Below are 18,243 nucleotides of genomic sequence, written 5' to 3'. Positions count from 1 at the left end.
ATGCTTTGGGCCACATATTTGCCACATACAGTATTTGAAAATAGGCTGACAACATAACATTCTAAAACGATAGCTGTCCATGGTGCTGATATGCCTCTCACTGTTCAAATGTCACATAAAGCTTCCTATAACATAGATTTTTGTTCAAACTCACCTGTTTTGTATTTTAGGGACTCTAGGGAGTAGACTGGATACTGGTTTTATGGACACACAATTGATTGTTTTTCCTGTACAGTGCTACATTTTAACCATATAGTATCAAGGCATCCAATTTTAAGCTGTTTGACCACAGTAAAAGGCCAGCAATATTCKGTATTTTTTCAGAGCCCCATGAAATGACACTATATTTAGATTCTACAAACCCTACTGAATAATCCCCAACCCACTTTTACAAAAATAATCGTTTTTTCTCTATAAGCCAATATGAGCTGAATGCATATACAGTGATTTGACTTGGGGGCATTTATTTGAACATGTTTTAAAACCCAAATTGAATGGACATTGAATACTTAAATATTAACAAATGTTAATATTGACTATGTTCCATACATCATGAATAAATACAGGTTACTATTTTTTACTATTACATGGGGACCTTTATTTTGAAATTTGTTGAAATTCCCTGACGCGGAAGTACTTTTTATTTATTTCGCTGACCAGACGCTGATAATGCTTGCTACCATTAGACACCTTGTTAGCAGCAAAACACATCTCTTCATAGTAAAACAAAGTGCACTTAGATTTCCATCAAAATGTCGAAAATGCAGCTTTTGCGGGGTTTTCTAAACGAGCGCTTAACAGCAGCGGCTGTTGAGATATTAGGGGCTGTGGAAAATACCATAGCAGAGTACAAGGAAGAAATATCCCGTTCGAAGGAGGAGATCGAACGTCTACAAAGGCTGCTGGATTTGGCTTTCAAACCCGACATAAAGTTACATATTGCAGGTTAGTAATGAGTAGCTATGACCCCGCTATAACAATCTAATTGCAGGCCATAGCTTTGTCTCGCAACTAGCTACAGTAGCCATTTAAATAATCATTTATAGTAACTTTTGACTTTTATTGTTACACATATCATTCTGTAACATTCAAAGGAAAAGTCTAAATTGTTAATGATCATTTTAAATGGCTAGTTGCGGGACGAAGCTAGTCAGGCCACCRCTCAGTTTCTAGCTGGACCTTAACATGGTCCACCTTGAGTTATTTGCCAACCCGTGCCTGTTTGGCAACTTTTCCAACGTCAGGGCATATCTGTAATCGGTAGAAGGTTCTGATTAGGAAGTCCTCGTTTGTATCACAGATCAGTGCCAAATAAATAATTAGGCCTAAATACAATTGTAGATGCTAACAACTCCCCATCGAAATGAAAACCAAACATAGATTTAATGTGTTCTTGCTTTGTGTGCACACCTGTGTTTCCTAGTCAGCCTCGCAACTACAGATTGATACAACAGAATGTGATTTCACCAAATCTTTTTTAAGAGGTAGGTACAGTTTGGTGTAGCCAAATATTGGACCCAACGTTGCTCCTTGGTCCAAGGACCTTACATTTTCTGTTTAAAAGGCGAATTGGCTCTGGAAGGCAAATACTAAACGTGAATCGATTCTCAATCACGGTACGGTTCTAGAAACATAAATCCCTCTACTTTCATATCACATCAAAATTATTTAAAATGCAAAATATACTGTACACTATTTTACCTGTTAACAGTTTGGCCGACAGTGTTTTTCAGTAACAACACGTTTGTGGTGTCTGTCTTCCGTTTACACACTGATGTTCACAGATGCATATGGTTAATTAACACAGATAGTCCACTGTCTAACGTCCGTTTTCCGCAAACAAGCACTGTAATATGGCCGTGTGGGAACCCTAACCCTATAAGTGTGTATCAATTTAACAGTGTATTTTTTATTTATTTCTTGCGGATATGAAAGATAATGTCCTTATGCTTTCAAAGCCATGCCGCAAGCGGCTCTTAATAAAACTTCTTCCATTAAATTACACATAAAAGTAATTGKAACTGAGAGACATGATCAAGGGCTATGTTTGGTGTAGCACAGAGAATTTTTGACCAGCCTTAATTTAGTAATACCATCTTCGTTATCGATTCGGCCAAACGTATCTTCTAAAATGTCAGTGTCCAGATGCAGGTGTTGCGTTTGAATTTAGAAAATGATCCATCTGTACGCCGCCACCTTGTCTATTTCAAATCTTCTCTCATTGATTGAGACAGGTGGGTCCACCCCGAAGTACCGCATGTCACGGTGACACTCACCTGCATTTCTTCTTCTCTGGTATTATGGTGGTCCGCAAACAAACGCCTACTGTGAACGAGGGGGAAAAAATCCATTGTGGGAAAGGGGAAGAAACCCAATATCATATACAGTACTAAAATTAATCCAAAAACCCATGCCACTCCTTCAGTCATAATCCAAGCAAGTGACATCCCTATACAGGCGCAGGGCCTTGTGAGGATGGAACGTTAGTTGACAGTGTTCTTTGTAATGCCTCTGCTGTAAAATCTCTGAATCCCAAAAAACATTCAGCCACACTCACAACCTAACGCTGCACTTGACACATTTATGCAATTTCTTATTCCGGTTACTAATAAGCATAAACCCATTAAGAAAATGACTGTAAAAACTGTTAAATCCCCTTGGATTGAGGAGGAATTGTATGATTGAGACGCAAAAGGAATGGCAAATAMGTCTGGCATCCCAATCAATTGGCAAGCGTACTGCAAATTTAAGAAAAATTAACTATACTATGAAACAAATAAGTGATATAAAGAATCACTTATTTGTTTTGGAGGACCTTTAAATTACATTTTTGGGAAAAAGGCAAACTGCTTTGTCATTCATTGAATCAGATGGCTCATTTATCAAAACCCACTGATATTGCCAACTACTTTAATGACTTTTTCAATGGCAAGATTAGCAAATTTAGGCATGTCATGCCAGCAACAAATGCTGACACTACACATCCAAGTATATCTAACCAAATTATGAAAGACAAGCATTGTACTTTTGAATTCTGTAAAGTGAGTGTGGAAGAGGTGAACTAATTATTGTTGTCTATCAACAATGACAAGCCACCAGTGTCTGACAATCTGTATGGAAAATTACAGAGGATAATAGCGGACGATCTTGCCACTCCTATTTGCCATATCTTCAGTTTAAGCCTACTAGAAAGTGTGTGCCCTCAGGCCAGGAATAGTATAGCCCCCTTTACTGGCTCAAATAGCCGACCAATCAGCCTGTTACCAACCCTTAGTAATAAAATAAATTTCAGTAAATAAATTGACAACAGACTTTCAGCACACTTATAGGGAAGGACATTCAACAAGCACAGCACTTACACAAATGACTGACGATTGGCTAAGATAAATTGATGATAAAAAGATTGTGGGGGCTGTTTTTTTAGACTTCAGTGCGACTTTTGACATTTATTGATCATAGTCTGCTGCTGGAAAAACGTATGTGTTCTGGCTTTACACCCCCTGCTATATTGTGTTATGGCTTTACACCCCCTGCTATATTGTGTTATGGCTTTACACCCCCTGCTATATTGTGTTATGGCTTTACACCCCCTGCTATATTGTGGGCTTTACACCCCCTGCTATATTTGTGTTATGGCTTTACACCCCTGCTATATTGTGTTATGGCTTTACACCCCCTGCTATATTGTGTTATGGCTTTACACCCCCTGCTATATTGTGTTATGGCTTTACACCCCCTGCTATATTGTGGATAAAGAGTTACCTGTCTAACAGAACAGAGTGTGTTCTTTAATGGAAGCCTCCAACATAATCCAGGTAGAATCAGGAATTACCCAGGGTAACTGTTTAGGCCCCTTTTTTCAATCTTTGCTAACGTTATGCCATTGGCATTGAGTAAAGCCAGTGTGTCTGTACATTAGTGTCTAGTTTGAGAAATGGACGCCTCACAAGTTCTCAACTGGCAGCTTCATTAAATAGTACCCGCAAAACACCAGTCTCAATGTCAAAAGTGAAGAGGCGACTCCGGAATGCTGGCTTTCTAGGCAGAGTTCCTCTGTCGTGTGTGTGTGTGTGTGTGTGTGTGTGTGTGTGTGTGTGTGTGTGTGTGTGTGTGTGTGTGTGTGTGTGTGTGTGTGTGTGTGTGTGTGTGTGTGTGTGTGTGTGTGTGTGTGTGTGTGTGTGTGTGTGTGTGTGTGTGTGTGTGTGTTTTGTCCATCTTAATCTTTTCTTTTTATTGGCCAGTCTGAGATATGGCTTTTTCTTTGCAACTCTGCCTAGAAGGCCAGCATCCCGGACTCTTCATTGTTGACTTTGAGGCTGGTGTTTTGCGGGTACTATTTAATGAAGCTGCCAGTTCAGGACTTGTGAGGCGTCTGTTTCTCAAACTAGACACTAATGTACTTGTTCTCTTGCTCAGTTTTTTGCAATGATGCCATTTATCTACTTCCCCAGCATCAGATTAACTTTTGGATATCATTTTTATGTCTCTGTGTCCAGTATGAAGGAAGTTGGAGGTAGTTTTGCCAGCCAATGCTAACTAACGTTAGCGCAATGCCTGGAAGTCTGTTTCAAGTTTTAATGTAACATGCACAAGTATAGTGAAATACCTTTTTTTGCTGCCGCAGACTGGAAGTAGAATGGAGCGCACRAAAACATTCACATCCATGTTTGGTTTTAATTTGGGGGGGGGGGGGTGGTAGCATCTAACAATTGGATTTAATTATTTCCTGGGCATCACACGGTGACGCAAACAACACATTCTTTATCAGAACGGTCCACAGACCACGGATATACCCCTCGAAGTGGGAAAAGCTTTGCCAAACAGGCACAGGTCGGTAAATAAATCACACAGTGCATTGTGAGCTAGTGTTATAATGCTAGACTGAGATCTTCTCTAGACAAAGATTGTCTGGGCTAGCCATGCCACTGCCACTAAACACCTGATTCATTCAATTGTTTAGCTGTAATGTTAGAACTATTTACAACTGATGAAATTGAACATTCCAATTGTAGCTTATTGTTGTTAATCTAATAGTTGGGCTCAAGGCCACGTAGAACTGGAAACTACATCTAATTGATACCCTATTMTTCTCTTCAGACTCCCAGCAGCTCACTCTCCCTGTCCCTGAAGACATTCCTCCTGAGCAGCAGGACTGGAGCCCCTGTCAGGGCCAGGAGGACCCAGAGCCCACTCCGATTAAAGARGAACAGGAGGAGTTTGGCACCAGTCAGGAGGAAGAGCAGCTTGAAGGGCTGGAGTCTGATATCAAAGAGTTCATATTCACTCTACCATGTGTAAAAAGTGAGTATGATCAGGACCCTCAGCCCGTATATCTTCCCCAAACCCAGACTATGGAGAACAGAGAGAGGGACTCTCTTCCTACCAAAACAACTGAACAAGACATCAAAACAGAACCTAATGGAGAGGGCTGCAGTGCATCAGAACCAACAAGTGAATCTCAACCCCTCTCTGCAGTACACCCAGACTGCTCTGCAGCTCAGATTGGGAACAGTGAAAGTGACAATGGGGTGGACTGTGGAGGACTAATGTCAGGGTTACAGCCACTCAAATCAAAGAGAACATGGACGAAGAAAGGACAAAGCTCTAAGACCAGGGAAGCCAGTGAGTTGAAAGTTCCATTGAGGGCGGCTCACTCAGGGGAGAGACCACACAGGTGTCCTGTCTGCAGGAAATGCTTTCTGAAAAGTAGCATTTTAAAAGCACATCAGAGAATTCACACTGGGGAGAAACCATATTTCTGTAATGTATGTGGCAAAAGTTTCAGTCAGAAGGGAACACTGACGGAACATATGAGAATTCACACTGGGGAGAAACCATATCAGTGCAAAGATTGTGGCAAATGCTTCAGCCGAATGAGAAACTTGGCAGGACATATGAGGATACACACTGGAGAGAAACCATATAAGTGCAGTGATTGTGGAAAGTGCTTTAGTCAGAAGATATGCCTGAAAGATCATATTATGACTCACACAGGGGAGAGATCATATATTTCCCCGCTTTTGCCATCAAACCCCTGCAACATATCCAGATCGCCGCAGCACGCCTGGTGTTCAACCTTCCCAAGCTCTCCCATGTCACCCCGCTCCTCCGCACACTCTACAGGCTTCCAGTCGAAGCTCACATCTTTGAGACCCTGGTGCTTACCTACGGAGCAGGAAGAGGACCTGCCCCTCCCTAACTTCAGGCTATGGTCAAACTCTACACCCCAACCCAAGCACTCTGTTCTGCCACCTCTGGTCTCTTGGCCCTCCCACCCCTACAGGAGGGCAGCTCCCGCTCAGCCCAGTCAAAGCTCTTCTCTGACCTGGCACCCCAATGGTGGAACAAGCTTCCCCCTAAGTTCAGTACAGCGGAGTCCCTGCCCGAAATCATCTGAAACCCTACTTAAATAACCCTCCCGAAGAGTATAGGTTTAATCACCATGCGCAATGTCAAGTGTCGGCTGGAGTGGTGTAGAGCAGTGGAAACGCGTTCTCTGGAATGATGAATCACACTTCACCATCTGGCAGTCCAACGGACGAATCTGGGTTTGGCAGATGCCAGGAGAACGGTACCTGCCCCAATACCTAATGCAAACTATAAAGTTTGGTGAAGGAGGAATAATAGTCTGGGGCTGTTTTTCATTGTTCAGGCAAGGCCTCAACTGTACAGCATACAATGACATTCTAGACGATTCTGTGCGTCCAACTTTGTGGCAACAGTTTGGGGAAGGCCCTTTCCTTTTTCAGCATGACAATACCCCGTGCACAAAGCAAGGTCAATACAGAAATGGTTTGTYGAGATTGTTGTGGAAGAATATGAATGTCCTGCACAGAGCCCTGACCTCAACTCCATCAAACAATTTTGGGATGAATTGAAATGCTGACTGAGAGCCAGGCCTAATCGCCCAACAACAGTACCCGACCTCACTAATGCTCCTGTGGCTGAACAGAAGCAAGTCCCCTCAGTAATGTTCCAACGTCTAGTGGAAAGCCTTCCCAGAAGAGTGGAGGCTGTTATAGCAGCAAAGGACAGACCAACTCCATATTAATGCCCATGATTCTGGAATGAGATGTTTGACGAGCAGGTGTCCAAATACTTTTTGGTCATGTAGTGTATGTACCGTATTTCATGAATTTTGATCAAACGGGGCGCCAACATCTGGCCAATCAGTGTAATTTTGTAAATGTCGGAGCTCTATGGCAAGACACATCATTCACCCAAGTTTAATCAAAGCATGTGACGAACATATTAACGGACGGAGACCGATCCACAGTCCCCTCCCCGATTTCGAGGGGTACAATAAGTAGTTGAAGGATCTTTGCCTACCATCATAGGCTACCTCCTCTGTCAATAAAACCTTCTATCTATGTTGTGAAAATATTGAGAAATTGAGGGTTTCCCTTGATGTTCAATTCCTTTTAGATTTTTTAAAATTTACATCTCAAATGTTATTCTTGCTGTTATTTACATATCAAATGATACTTTTGATGTAATAAAAATGTACTTCCATGTGTCTAAAAGGGGCTGAAGTCTTTCAGAATAATTACTGTAGTTTATTCATACAAAATAGACGGAACAACACATCCAGGACAAAACAAAGGACACTGATAGCCTATTTTTATTTAACCTTTATTTAACTAGGCAAGTCAGTTAAGAACAAATTCTTATTTACAATGATGGCCTACCAGGGAACAGTGGGTTAACTGCCTTGTTCAGGGGCAGAACGACAGATTTTTACCTTGTCAGCTCAGGGATTCGATCTAACAACCTTTCGGTTACTGGCCCAACGCTCTAACCACTAGGCTACCTGCCTATAAGACGATTTATGCGGTCCAGAGTTTCCGTACGGAGGGTGTGACGCAATTGCGGATGCCAAATTAAGCTCTGTACCGCATCGTCCGTATTTTGTAACGATGCAGAGGGCTCCGTATAGCTCTGCATTGATATGATTGGTTGAAGGTAGGTGGGGGCGGTACGTCCTGTGGAAACAAACTCACTTCCTTGACAGCTTCCTTCACAACAGCTCTCTGCGAAGTGCAAGAAGTATGAATGCCCTGACTTCTGCAGAGGCCGCATCGCAGTAAATGCTGTACGGCCAATGCAAACTCCGGAATGACCATAATTTGGCTTTAAGTGTTCAATTATATGATGTGTCCAAGAAGATGTACACTGAGTGTACAAAACATTAAGAACACCTTCCTAATATTGCGCTCAGAACAGCCAAAATTTGTCGGGGCATGGATTCTACAAGGTGTTGAAAGTGTTCCACGGGGATGCTGGATGTTGACTCCAATGCTTGGCGGCTGGATGTCCTTTGGGTGGTGGACCCTATTTCTATCCTTCTCACTCTCTCCCTCTTCTCTTTCCCTATACATTCTCCCTATAGCTCTCATATCTCTCCCTCTATCTTTATTTCCCTCTCCTCTCTCCCTATGTCTCCCCTATCTCTCCCTCTCCTCTCTCCCTATGTCTCCCCTATCTCTCCCTATGTCTCCCCTATATCTCTCCCTCTCCTCGCTCCCTATGTCTCCCCTATCTCTCCCTCTCCTCTCTCCCTATGTCTCCCCTATCTCTCCCTCTCCTCGCTCCCTATATTGCTCCATATCTCTCCCTCTCCTCTCTCCATACATCTCTCCCTTTATCTCTCCCTCTCCTCTCTTTGTATCTCTCCATACATCTCTCCCTTTATATCTCTCCCTCTCCTCTCTTTGTATCTCTCCCTCTTCTCTCCATCTCCTCTCTTCATGTATCTCTCCTTTACATCTCTCCCTTTGTCTCCTCTCTCTCTCCCTATATATATCTCCCTCTCCCCCATCTCTCCCTTTCCTCCCTATATCGCTCCTCTCCCCCTCCGTGTGCCCCTCTCTACTATTGTCCTCCCCATCTCTCATTTTCTGTCACTTAGGATAATGCTTTATTAATGTGCATTACTCATTATCATAATTCACAGTTCAGCACACACATTGCTTCCACTGAAAGTGGATGGATGACTCTGTATGTGTCTGTCTGGGTATGTGTTTGTTAGTGTTTGGCGGGGGAGGAGCGAGTGCGGATTTATGTGCAGGGATGCGTGTCTGTGTTAGGGGCGGCAGGGGGTAGAAATGAGCAGGGGTGGGTATGTGAGTGTGTATGTCGTGTGCACGCACACGTGTGAATAGAGGAGATCTCATACGGGATGTTTCCAGTCAAAGAAATTCTAGAGCCACATTGCAGAGAGATTAAATACAGTCCATCTCTGCCACCTCATTTGTGCACACACGCTGCCATGAAACAATTTCCTTTTCAGAGACCCATCGCTCAGAATCATAGTCATGATATCCATCTTATACTTTCTGGCATGCCATAAAACAGTATGTCAAATTAAGATATACAGTGCATTCGGAAAGTATTCAGACCCCTTGACTTGTTCCACATTGTGTTACGTTAGACTTATTTTAAAATGTATTACATTTTTTTCCTTCCTCGTAGATCTACACACAATACCCCATAATGACAAAGCAAAAACAGGTTTTTAGAAATTGTAGCAAATTTATAAAAAATAAAACAAGGAAATATTACATTTACATAAATATTCAGACCCTTTACTCAGTACTTTGTTGAAGAACCTTTGGCAGTGATTACAGCCTTGAGTCTTCTTGGGTATGATGCTACAAGCTTGGCACCTGTATTTGGGGAGTTTCTCCCATTCTTCTCTGCAGATCCTCTCAAGCTTTGTCATGTTGGATGGGGAGCGTCACTGCACAACTATTTTCAGGTTTCTCCAGAGATGTTCGACAGGGTTCAAGTCCGGGCTCTGGCTGAGCCGCTCAAGGACATTGAGAGACTTGTCCCGACGCCACTCCTGCGTTGTCTTAGCTGTGTGCTTAGGGTCGTTGTCCTGTTGAAGGTGAACCTTTGCTCCAGTCTGAGGCCCTGAGCGCTCTGGAGCAGGTTTTCATCAAGGATCTCTCTGTACTTTGCGCCGTTCATATTTCCTTCGATCCTGTATAGAGCTGCCACCACCATGCTTCATCGTAGGTTTCCTCCAGACGGGACGCTTGGCATTCAGGCGAAAGAGTTCAGTCTTGGTTTCATCAGATCAGAGAATCTTATTTTTCATGGTCTGAGAGTCCTTTAGGTGCCTTTTGGCAAACTCCAAGCGGGCTATCGTGCCTTTTACTGAGGAGTGGCTTCTGTCTGGCCACTATACCATAAAGGCCTGATTAGGGGAGTGCTGCAGAGATGGTTGTCCTTCTGGAAGGTTCTCCCATCTCGACAGGAACTCTGGAGCTCTGTCAGAGTGACCATTGGGTTCCTGGCCATCCCCCTGACCAAGGTCCATCTCCTCCGATTGCTGTTTGGCCGGGCGGCCAGCTCTAGGAAGAGTGTTGGTGGTTCCAAACTTCTTCCCTTTAAGAATGATGCAGGCCACTGTGTTCTTGGGGACCTTCAATGCTGCAGACATTTTTTGGTACCCTTCCTCAGATCTGTGCCTCGATACTCCTGTCTCAGAGCTCTACGGGCAATTCCTTCGACCTCATGGCTTGGCATTTGTTCTGACATGCACCGTCAACTGTGAGACCTTATAAAGACAGGTGTGTCCCTTTCCAAATCGTGTCCAATTGAATTTACCACAGGTGGACTCCAAGTTATAGAAACATCTCCAGGGTGATCAATGGAAACAGGATGCACCTGAGCTCAGTTTCAAGTCTCATTGCAAAAGGTCTGAATACTTATGTAAAAAAGTTTTATTTTAGTTTTATAAATTTGCAAACATTTCTAAAAACCTGTTTTTTGCTTTGTCATTTGGAATATTGTGTCATTTGGAGTATTGTGTAGAGATTGATAAGAAAAAACGATCAATTTCAGAATAAGTCTGTAACGTAACAAAATGTGGAAAAAGGGAAGGAGTCTGAATACGTTCCGAATGCGTTGTATACAAAAGTTTGTGGACACCCCTTCAAATTTGTGGATTCGACTATTTCAGCCAGACCCGTTGCTGACAGGTGTATAAAATCGAGCACACAGCCATGTAATCTCCATAGACAAACATTGGCGGTAGAATGGCTTTGCTGAAAGACTCAGTGACTTTCAATGTGGCACCGTCRTAGGATGGCACCTTTCCAACAAGTCAATTTGTCAAATTTCKGCCCTGCTAGAGCTGCCCCRGTCAACTGTAWGKGCTGTTATTGTGAAGTGGAAACATCTAGGAGCAACAACGGCTCAGCCGTGAAGAGTTAGGCCTCACAAGCTCACAGAACGGGATCACCGAGTGCTGATGAGCGTAAAAATCGTCTCTCCTCGGTTGCAACACTCACTACCGAGTAACAAACTGCCTCTGGAATCAACATCCGCACAAGAACTGTTCGTTAGGAAGATCCATGAAATGGGTTTCCATGGCCAAGCAGCTGCGCACACAAGCCTAAGATTGCCAAGCATTGGCTGGAGTGGTGTAAAGCCTGCCGCCTTTGGACTCTGGAGCAGTGGAAACGCGTTCTCTCGAGTCACGTTTAACCATCTGGCAGTCCAACGGACGAATCTGGGTTTGGTGGATGCCAGGAGAACACTACCTGCCCCAGTGCAAACTATAAAGTTTGGTAGAGGAGGAATAATGGTCTGGGGCTGTTTTTCATGGTTCGGGCTAGGCGCCTTAGTTCCAGTGAAGGGAAATCTTAACGCTACAGCATACAATTACATTCTAGACGATTCTGTGTTTCCAATTTTGTGGAAACAGTTTGGGGAAGGTCCTTTCTTGTTTCAGCATGACAATGCCCCCTGACAGGTTGACTGGTCTGCATAGAGCCATAACCTCAACCCCATCGAACACATTTGGAATGAATTGGAACGCCGACTGCGAGCGAGGCCTAATCGCCCAACATCAGTGCCTGACCTCACTAATGCTCTTGTGGCTGAATGGAAGCAAGTCCCCGCTGCAATGTTTCAACATCTAGTGGAAAGCCTTCCCAGAAGAGTGGAGGCTGTTATATCATCAAAGGGGGGACCAACTCAATATTAATGCCCATGATTTTGGAATGAGATGTTTGTGCAGGTGTCCACATAGATTTGTTCATGTAGTGTATTTTTGTTTGTGTTTATGGTAAGTGAATACGAAAGTGATATGTCTGGGATTTTCCACTGTCCCTCATTTTCGGAGCAGTATAGGACCTGATGTATACCAGTCTGACAAGTTGCTATAGTATAGGACCTGTATACCAGTCTGCAGGTCGGAGCAGTATAAGACCTGTATACCAGTCTGACAAGTTGCTGTAGTATAGGACCTGTATACCAGTCTGACAGGTCGGAGCAGTATAGGACCTGTATACCAGTCTGACAGGCAGTGTAAAACTGTCAGAGCCTGTCTGGCTTCACTTGAATCATACACTAAGGGGCCAGGAGCTAGTGGCCTACTACACCCTACTACTCCTTCATGGTAGGTACCTCTCACCATGGAAGGCCCCTGGGTTGGGAATGGGATGGTGGTTAATAACCATGGGCATCTTCTTTCTGTCTCAATCAATCTCTCAAAAGTTGAAATGTTGATCTTTTTTGTGTATTGTATCAATTTTCAGGACCCAGGACAAGACTTTAAAAAAAATCTGTTTCTTCCACTACWGTAAGTTTGCATGCTTGCTAAAACTAAAATAAGAAAATGCAAGATCTTTTTAATCTTTTGACCAACATGCTTCTCTTTTGAAGATAACTTTTAAAATGTATTCTCAATTTGTTTTGGACTGTGTTGTGGTATGGCAGTCTACGGACCATATTACTGTGAGTAAATGTCATTAACTATTCAAGAAACCTGAGTAATTGTTACTTTGCTTTTTCTTCACTCAATATGGGCGGTTTTGTGTCTACAATCAGTGTTCTTGTCTTTCCAGTCATTATGACGCCAGCATTTCTCTGTGGTTTCGACGCTTGCATTTTCCTTTGTGGGCAAGCTCTCTGGTAAGGTCACCTGTACTGTCCGTCTTGTGTGTATGTTTATACAGGTGTTTGAGGTGTTTTATAGTCTTATGTATAGTAAAAAGCATGAGCTTCTTGTGTATAGTCTTGTGTGTGTAATGGCTTACTAGTTAATGACAATGAGAAATAACACAATACATTCCATCTCTGCCAGCTCACATTAAAAGATGGCCCTCCCTATCATAGCAGAGGTACTGCATGTCGTATATATACTCTCACACGAACCTCAAGTCCATCCCAAATACAGAACAACAGGATGTCCAAAACTCTTCTTCACATCCATAGTGAACTTCAACAAAACTACCTTTTTGATGAATGCAACGATAACTCATYCTGCCTCTACCTTCCTAGTATCTTTAACAACCCACAGCATATTACTGTCTTCTCTGAGGTCTACTGGGGGGTGTCTGTTGCTCTGTTTGTGGCTGTTTTAAACCTTCCCTCATATTATGGTACAATTGATTATTCATTGAAGTAATTGTGATGAATACAGTGTAATATGATTGTAATACAAATATAATCATGTTGAACTCACTATTGATTATAATTAAATGTGAATTATTATTTCCCCTGTCTGACAGTCTTATGGATGTGGAATCATGGTGTTTGCAGTTTGAGGAGCCAAGCAGAAATACAGTTCTCTATGGTAGGTAACTGACAACAGACCTACTGTATATAACACAGCTGTCTAGTGCACAATGAAAGCTTCCATATCTCATGTGAATTGACAGAGACACTTGTGATACAGGATGTTATTCTGTACAAGAAAGTGCTTACACTATACACTGTACTACAGTGTTACACTGTATATGCTGTAAAACGGTGTGGCAGCTGTGGTATCAGCTGCCACACAGATCTCCTGATTCTGCCTCCTCAACCCTCCTCTCCTCCCTTTCTGCATCCTTTGACTCTATGTCCCCTATCCTCCAGGCCGGCTCGTCCTCCCTCCTGCCGTGGCTCGACGACTCTGCGAGCTCACAGAACAGGGCTCCGGGCAGCCGAGCGGAAATGGGGAAAACTCGCCTCCCTGCGGACCTGGCATCCTTTCACTCCCTCCTCTCTACATTCTCCTCTTCTGTCTCTGCTGCTAAAGCCACTTTCTACCACTCTAAATTCCAAGCATCTGCCTCTAACCCTAGGAAGCTCTTTGCCACCTTCTCCCCTCCTGAATCCTCTCCCCTCCCCCCCTCCTCCCTCTCTGCGGATGACTTCGTCAACCATTTTGGAAGAAGGTCGACGACATCCGATCCTCGTTTGCTAAGTCAAACGACACCGCTGGTTCTGCTCACACTGCCCTACCTGTGCTTTGACCTCTTTCTCCCCTCTCTCTCCAGATGAAATCTCGCGTCTTGTGACGGCCGCCGCCCAACAAACCTGCCGCTTGACCCTATCCCTCCTCTCTTCTCCCAGACCATTTCCGGAGACCTTCTCCTTACTCACCTGCTCATCAACTCATCCTTGACCGCTGGCTACGTCCTTCCGTCTTCAAGAGAGCGAGAGTTGCACCCTTCTGAAAAAACCTACACTCGATCCTCCGATGTCAACAACTACAGCACAGTATCCCTTCTTTCTTTCTCTCCAAAACTCTTGAACGTGCCGTCCTTGGCCAGCTCTCCTGCTATCTTTCTCAGAATGACCTTCTTGATCCAATCAGTCAGGTTTCAAGACTAGTCATTCACTGAGACTGCTCTTCTCTGTGTCACGGAGGCGCTCCGCACTGCTAAAGCTAACTGCTCTCCTCTGCTCTCATCCTTCTAGACTTATCGGCTGCCTTTGATACTGTGAACCATCAGATCCTTCCTCTCCACCCTCTCCGAGTTGGGCATCTCCGGCGCGGCCCACGCTTTTGGATCGCGTCCTACCTGACAGGTCGCTCCTACCAGGTGGCGTGGCGAGAATCTTGTCCCGCACCACGTGCTCTCACCACTGGTGTCCCCAGGGCTCTGTTTCTAGGCCCTCTCCTATTCTCGCTATACACCAAGTCACTTGGCTCTGTCATATCCTCACATGGTCTCTCCTATCATTGCTATGCAGACGACACACACATTAATCTTCTCCTTTCCCCCTTCTGACAACCCGGTGGCGAATCGCACTCTCTGCATGTCTGGCAGCATATCAGTTGTGGATGACGGATCACCACCTCAAGCTGAACCTCGGCAAGACGGAGCTGCTCCTCTCCCGGGAAGGACTGCCCGTTCCATGATCTGCCATCACGGTTGACAACTCCATTGTGTCCTCCTCCCAGAGTGCTAAGAACCTTGGCGTGATCCTGGACAACACCTGTCGTTCTCACTACATCAAGGCGGTGACCCGTTCCTGTAGGTTCATGCCTTACAAACTATTCGCAGAGTACGACCCTCCCTCACACGAGAGCGGCGCAGGTCCTAATCCAGGCACTTGTCATCTCCCGTCTGGATTACTGCAACTCGCTGTTGGCTGGGCTCCTGCCTGTGCCATTAAACCCTCCACTCATCCAGAACGCCGCAGCCCGTCTGGTGTTCAACCTTCCCAGTTCTCTCACCGTCACCTCGCCGCTCCGCTCTCTCCACTGGCTTCCAGTTGAAGCTCGCATCCGCTACAAGACCATGGTGCTTGCCTACGGAGCTGTGAGGGGACGGCACCTCTGTACCTTCAGGCTCTGATCAGGCCCCTACACCCAAACAAGGGCACTGCGTTCATCCACCTCTGGCCTGCTCGCCTCCCTACCTCTGAGGAAGTACAGTTCCCGCTCAGCCCAGTCAAAACTGTTCGCTGCTCTGGCACCCCAATGGTGGAACAACTCCCTCACGACGCCAGGGTCAGCGGAGTCAATCCCCACCTTCCGAAGAACGCCTGAAACCCACCTCTTTAAGGAATACCTAGGATAGGATAAAGTAATCCTTCTAACCCCCCCCCCTCCCCCCTTAAAAGAGTTAGTGCACTATTGTAAAGTGGTTGGCATAGAGGTGAATGCACCAATTTGTAAGTCGCTCTGGATAAGAGCGTCTGCTAAATGACTTAAATGTAAATGTAATGTAATGTAAATGTATCATTGACAAAAGACCCTGCTAAATGGACCTATAACCAACTAAACTTGTATTTTTTACATTTACATCTTATCCAGAGCGAATAAGTTTAGTAGGGAGAACAACCAGTCATCCTATCTAAGTCATCTATTCTAAATAATACTGTCAAATGTGGTGGCAGGTAGCCTAGCGGTTAAGACCGAAAGGTTGCTATTTCGAACCCCTTAGCCCAGTGTTTCCCAACCCTGGTCCTCCAGTACCCCTAACTGTACACGTTAGTATTGTAATCCTGGACAAGCACACCTGATTCAACTTGTCAACTAATCATCAAGCCCTCAATGAGCTGAATAAGGTGTGTTTGTCAAGGGGAACACTTCCCTAGCAGACTAGGTGACAAATCTGTCGATGTGTCCCTGAGCAAGGCACTTAACCCTAATTGCTCCTGTAAATTGCTCTGGATAAGAGTCTGTTAAATTACTAAAATGTAAGTATGGATGCACTGTTGGTTTTGTCCAGGGAAATAATAGCAAGGTGGTGACCCAGTGACCCATGCCGTTGTCAACTGTAGAACACTATGTCATGACGTTGGCCTTTTGGGGGAGGTTTATGACCCCCATAAATATCCACCCCCTTTTTCCTCTATCTACTCTACCGATGTGACTATTGAAAATCCCTTTGTTAACATAGAGAGTCTGGTAACATCAAAAAGTGGGAAACGGAACCATATTTCGGTAATTCAACCAGTTGAAAATATGCGTTGGTAGTTAATGAATATAATGTCAGATCAGTTGGCGTCTGAGACATTATTACGGATGATAGGACAACATAAACTGTATCTTGGAAAGTCTACACATTCTAGTTATCAGATTCACATGGAATTGTTGTGCAATTTAAATGTTTAAATATGAAACTATTTGTGAAAAGATTAAATGTAATTTTAGCTTCTAAAGGAGAGAATTGGTTGTCATAGAGTAAACTCTGCTCACCCAGAGGCCCCGCCCAAGTGAACAGACATTGGTTGTAAACTATGAAACACGCCCTTCTTTCACCAAACCCATTGACGAAAATTCGACTTTCTGTTCCAAGGAGGTGAGGACTTGCGGTCCCTGCATTAAAAGTACAAGATAAACTTACGTGAGCGTGAGCTCTGGTTGAACGACAAGAACCTAACGAAATTAGCATTGAATTTCAACGTGAAGATGACGATCAACACGCCGAAAGGATGAATTTCAACTATACCAGCCAGAATATAGCATGAGCTTAAAGTATGGCAACTTGGTATGAACTTTGAACTCTTATTCACTAAAGAAGTGATACCTCCTAGCCGATTGAGTTAGCCGCAGCAACTGTAAACGTGGGCTAGGAGAGGACGGACAGAGTATCCATTCTACCACGCTCCAGTTCACCACTAGACATTCTTCAGAGGAGAAGAGATCCATGCTGGACAACATGGCCTTCTATCTACGACCAATCTACCGAAGCGCAGCTCAGAGTAAATATTTATTGCATTTTCATTTTCCAAATGGACAGTTATTTAGAATGCATAAGATACTGTATTTACAATAGCATAGCTGCCTACGACCCGATAGAGACACAAAATATTTTTGTTCCTCAGTCTTCCCGCTCTTTCATTCAAAACCCAAACCCCTTTCTTTGTGTAACCAGCCGTCATATCTGTTCCGTCCGCTAGGAACGTTTTCCTTTATGACATAATTTGTAATCAATGTATGATCCATTCTGTGTAGATGTAATTCTGTGTGATTATTTAGGTATTTAGTAAATAAATAATTAAACCAAATTTTGTATTACTTGTTAGCCAGGGTTCGTGAAGATAGCCAAGAATTTACAACTTTCAGATGAGACTGAGTAAGGTGACGATTAATAATTGACTACTACTGATGTAAAAGACTACCAGGTCTTTAAGAGTTTATTCTGAAGATAACAGCTCTATAAACATTATTTCGTGGTGCCCCGACTTTCTAGTTAATTACATTTACATGATTAGTTTAAATCAGGTAATATTAATTACAGAGAAATTATTTTATAGAATAGCATGTCATATCACTTAATCCGGCATAGCCAAAGAGCTATGTAGCATTTACTGTGCTACCTACAAGGTCACATTGCCGAGCTGCCATTGGATGAGCTGATCTCAGGACCTGATATATTCAAACTGATACTGTCTGCTGATAGGATCTCAGCATAACCATGGTGACCGATGGACCAACTCTGCTCTGTCATCTGTCAATCTTTCACAATCATATCTGGATACTCTCTGTAGTTGCTGGTTTTG

General features: G+C 43.8%; 1 protein-coding gene across 4 annotated transcripts; it reads left to right on the top strand.

Annotated features, from left to right (window-relative positions):
* Window positions 1-628: 628 nt before the first annotated feature.
* Window positions 629-13,821, top strand: LOC111970383 (zinc finger and SCAN domain-containing protein 31-like). 4 transcript variants are annotated; one of them, XR_011480630.1, is made up of 6 exons: window positions 629-945; window positions 5,098-5,301; window positions 12,552-12,595; window positions 12,733-12,750; window positions 12,861-12,927; window positions 13,527-13,821. XR_011480630.1 is itself a non-coding variant. In XM_070445733.1 (5 exons), exons 1-3 carry the CDS (start codon window positions 753-755, stop codon window positions 12,569-12,571), a joined length of 417 nt encoding a protein of 138 aa, XP_070301834.1. In that variant the 5' UTR covers window positions 629-752; the 3' UTR covers window positions 12,572-12,595; window positions 12,733-12,750; window positions 12,861-13,512. The 4 variants fall into 4 exon arrangements, 2 of the variants coding, with proteins under 2 accessions (XP_070301834.1, XP_023852858.1); XR_011480631.1 differs by lacking the exon at window positions 13,527-13,821 and adding an exon at window positions 13,100-13,512; XM_070445733.1 differs by lacking the exon at window positions 13,527-13,821 and having other exon boundaries at window positions 12,861-13,512.
* The last annotated feature ends 4,422 nt before the right edge of the window (window positions 13,822-18,243 follow it).

The sequence above is a fragment of the Salvelinus sp. IW2-2015 genome, linkage group LG11 (assembly GCF_002910315.2).
Source record: "Salvelinus sp. IW2-2015 linkage group LG11, ASM291031v2, whole genome shotgun sequence".
NCBI lineage: Eukaryota > Metazoa > Chordata > Actinopteri > Salmoniformes > Salmonidae > Salvelinus > Salvelinus sp. IW2-2015.
The sequence above is the reverse complement of the archived record's forward strand: the minus strand, read 5'-3'. Positions and strand labels throughout refer to the sequence as shown.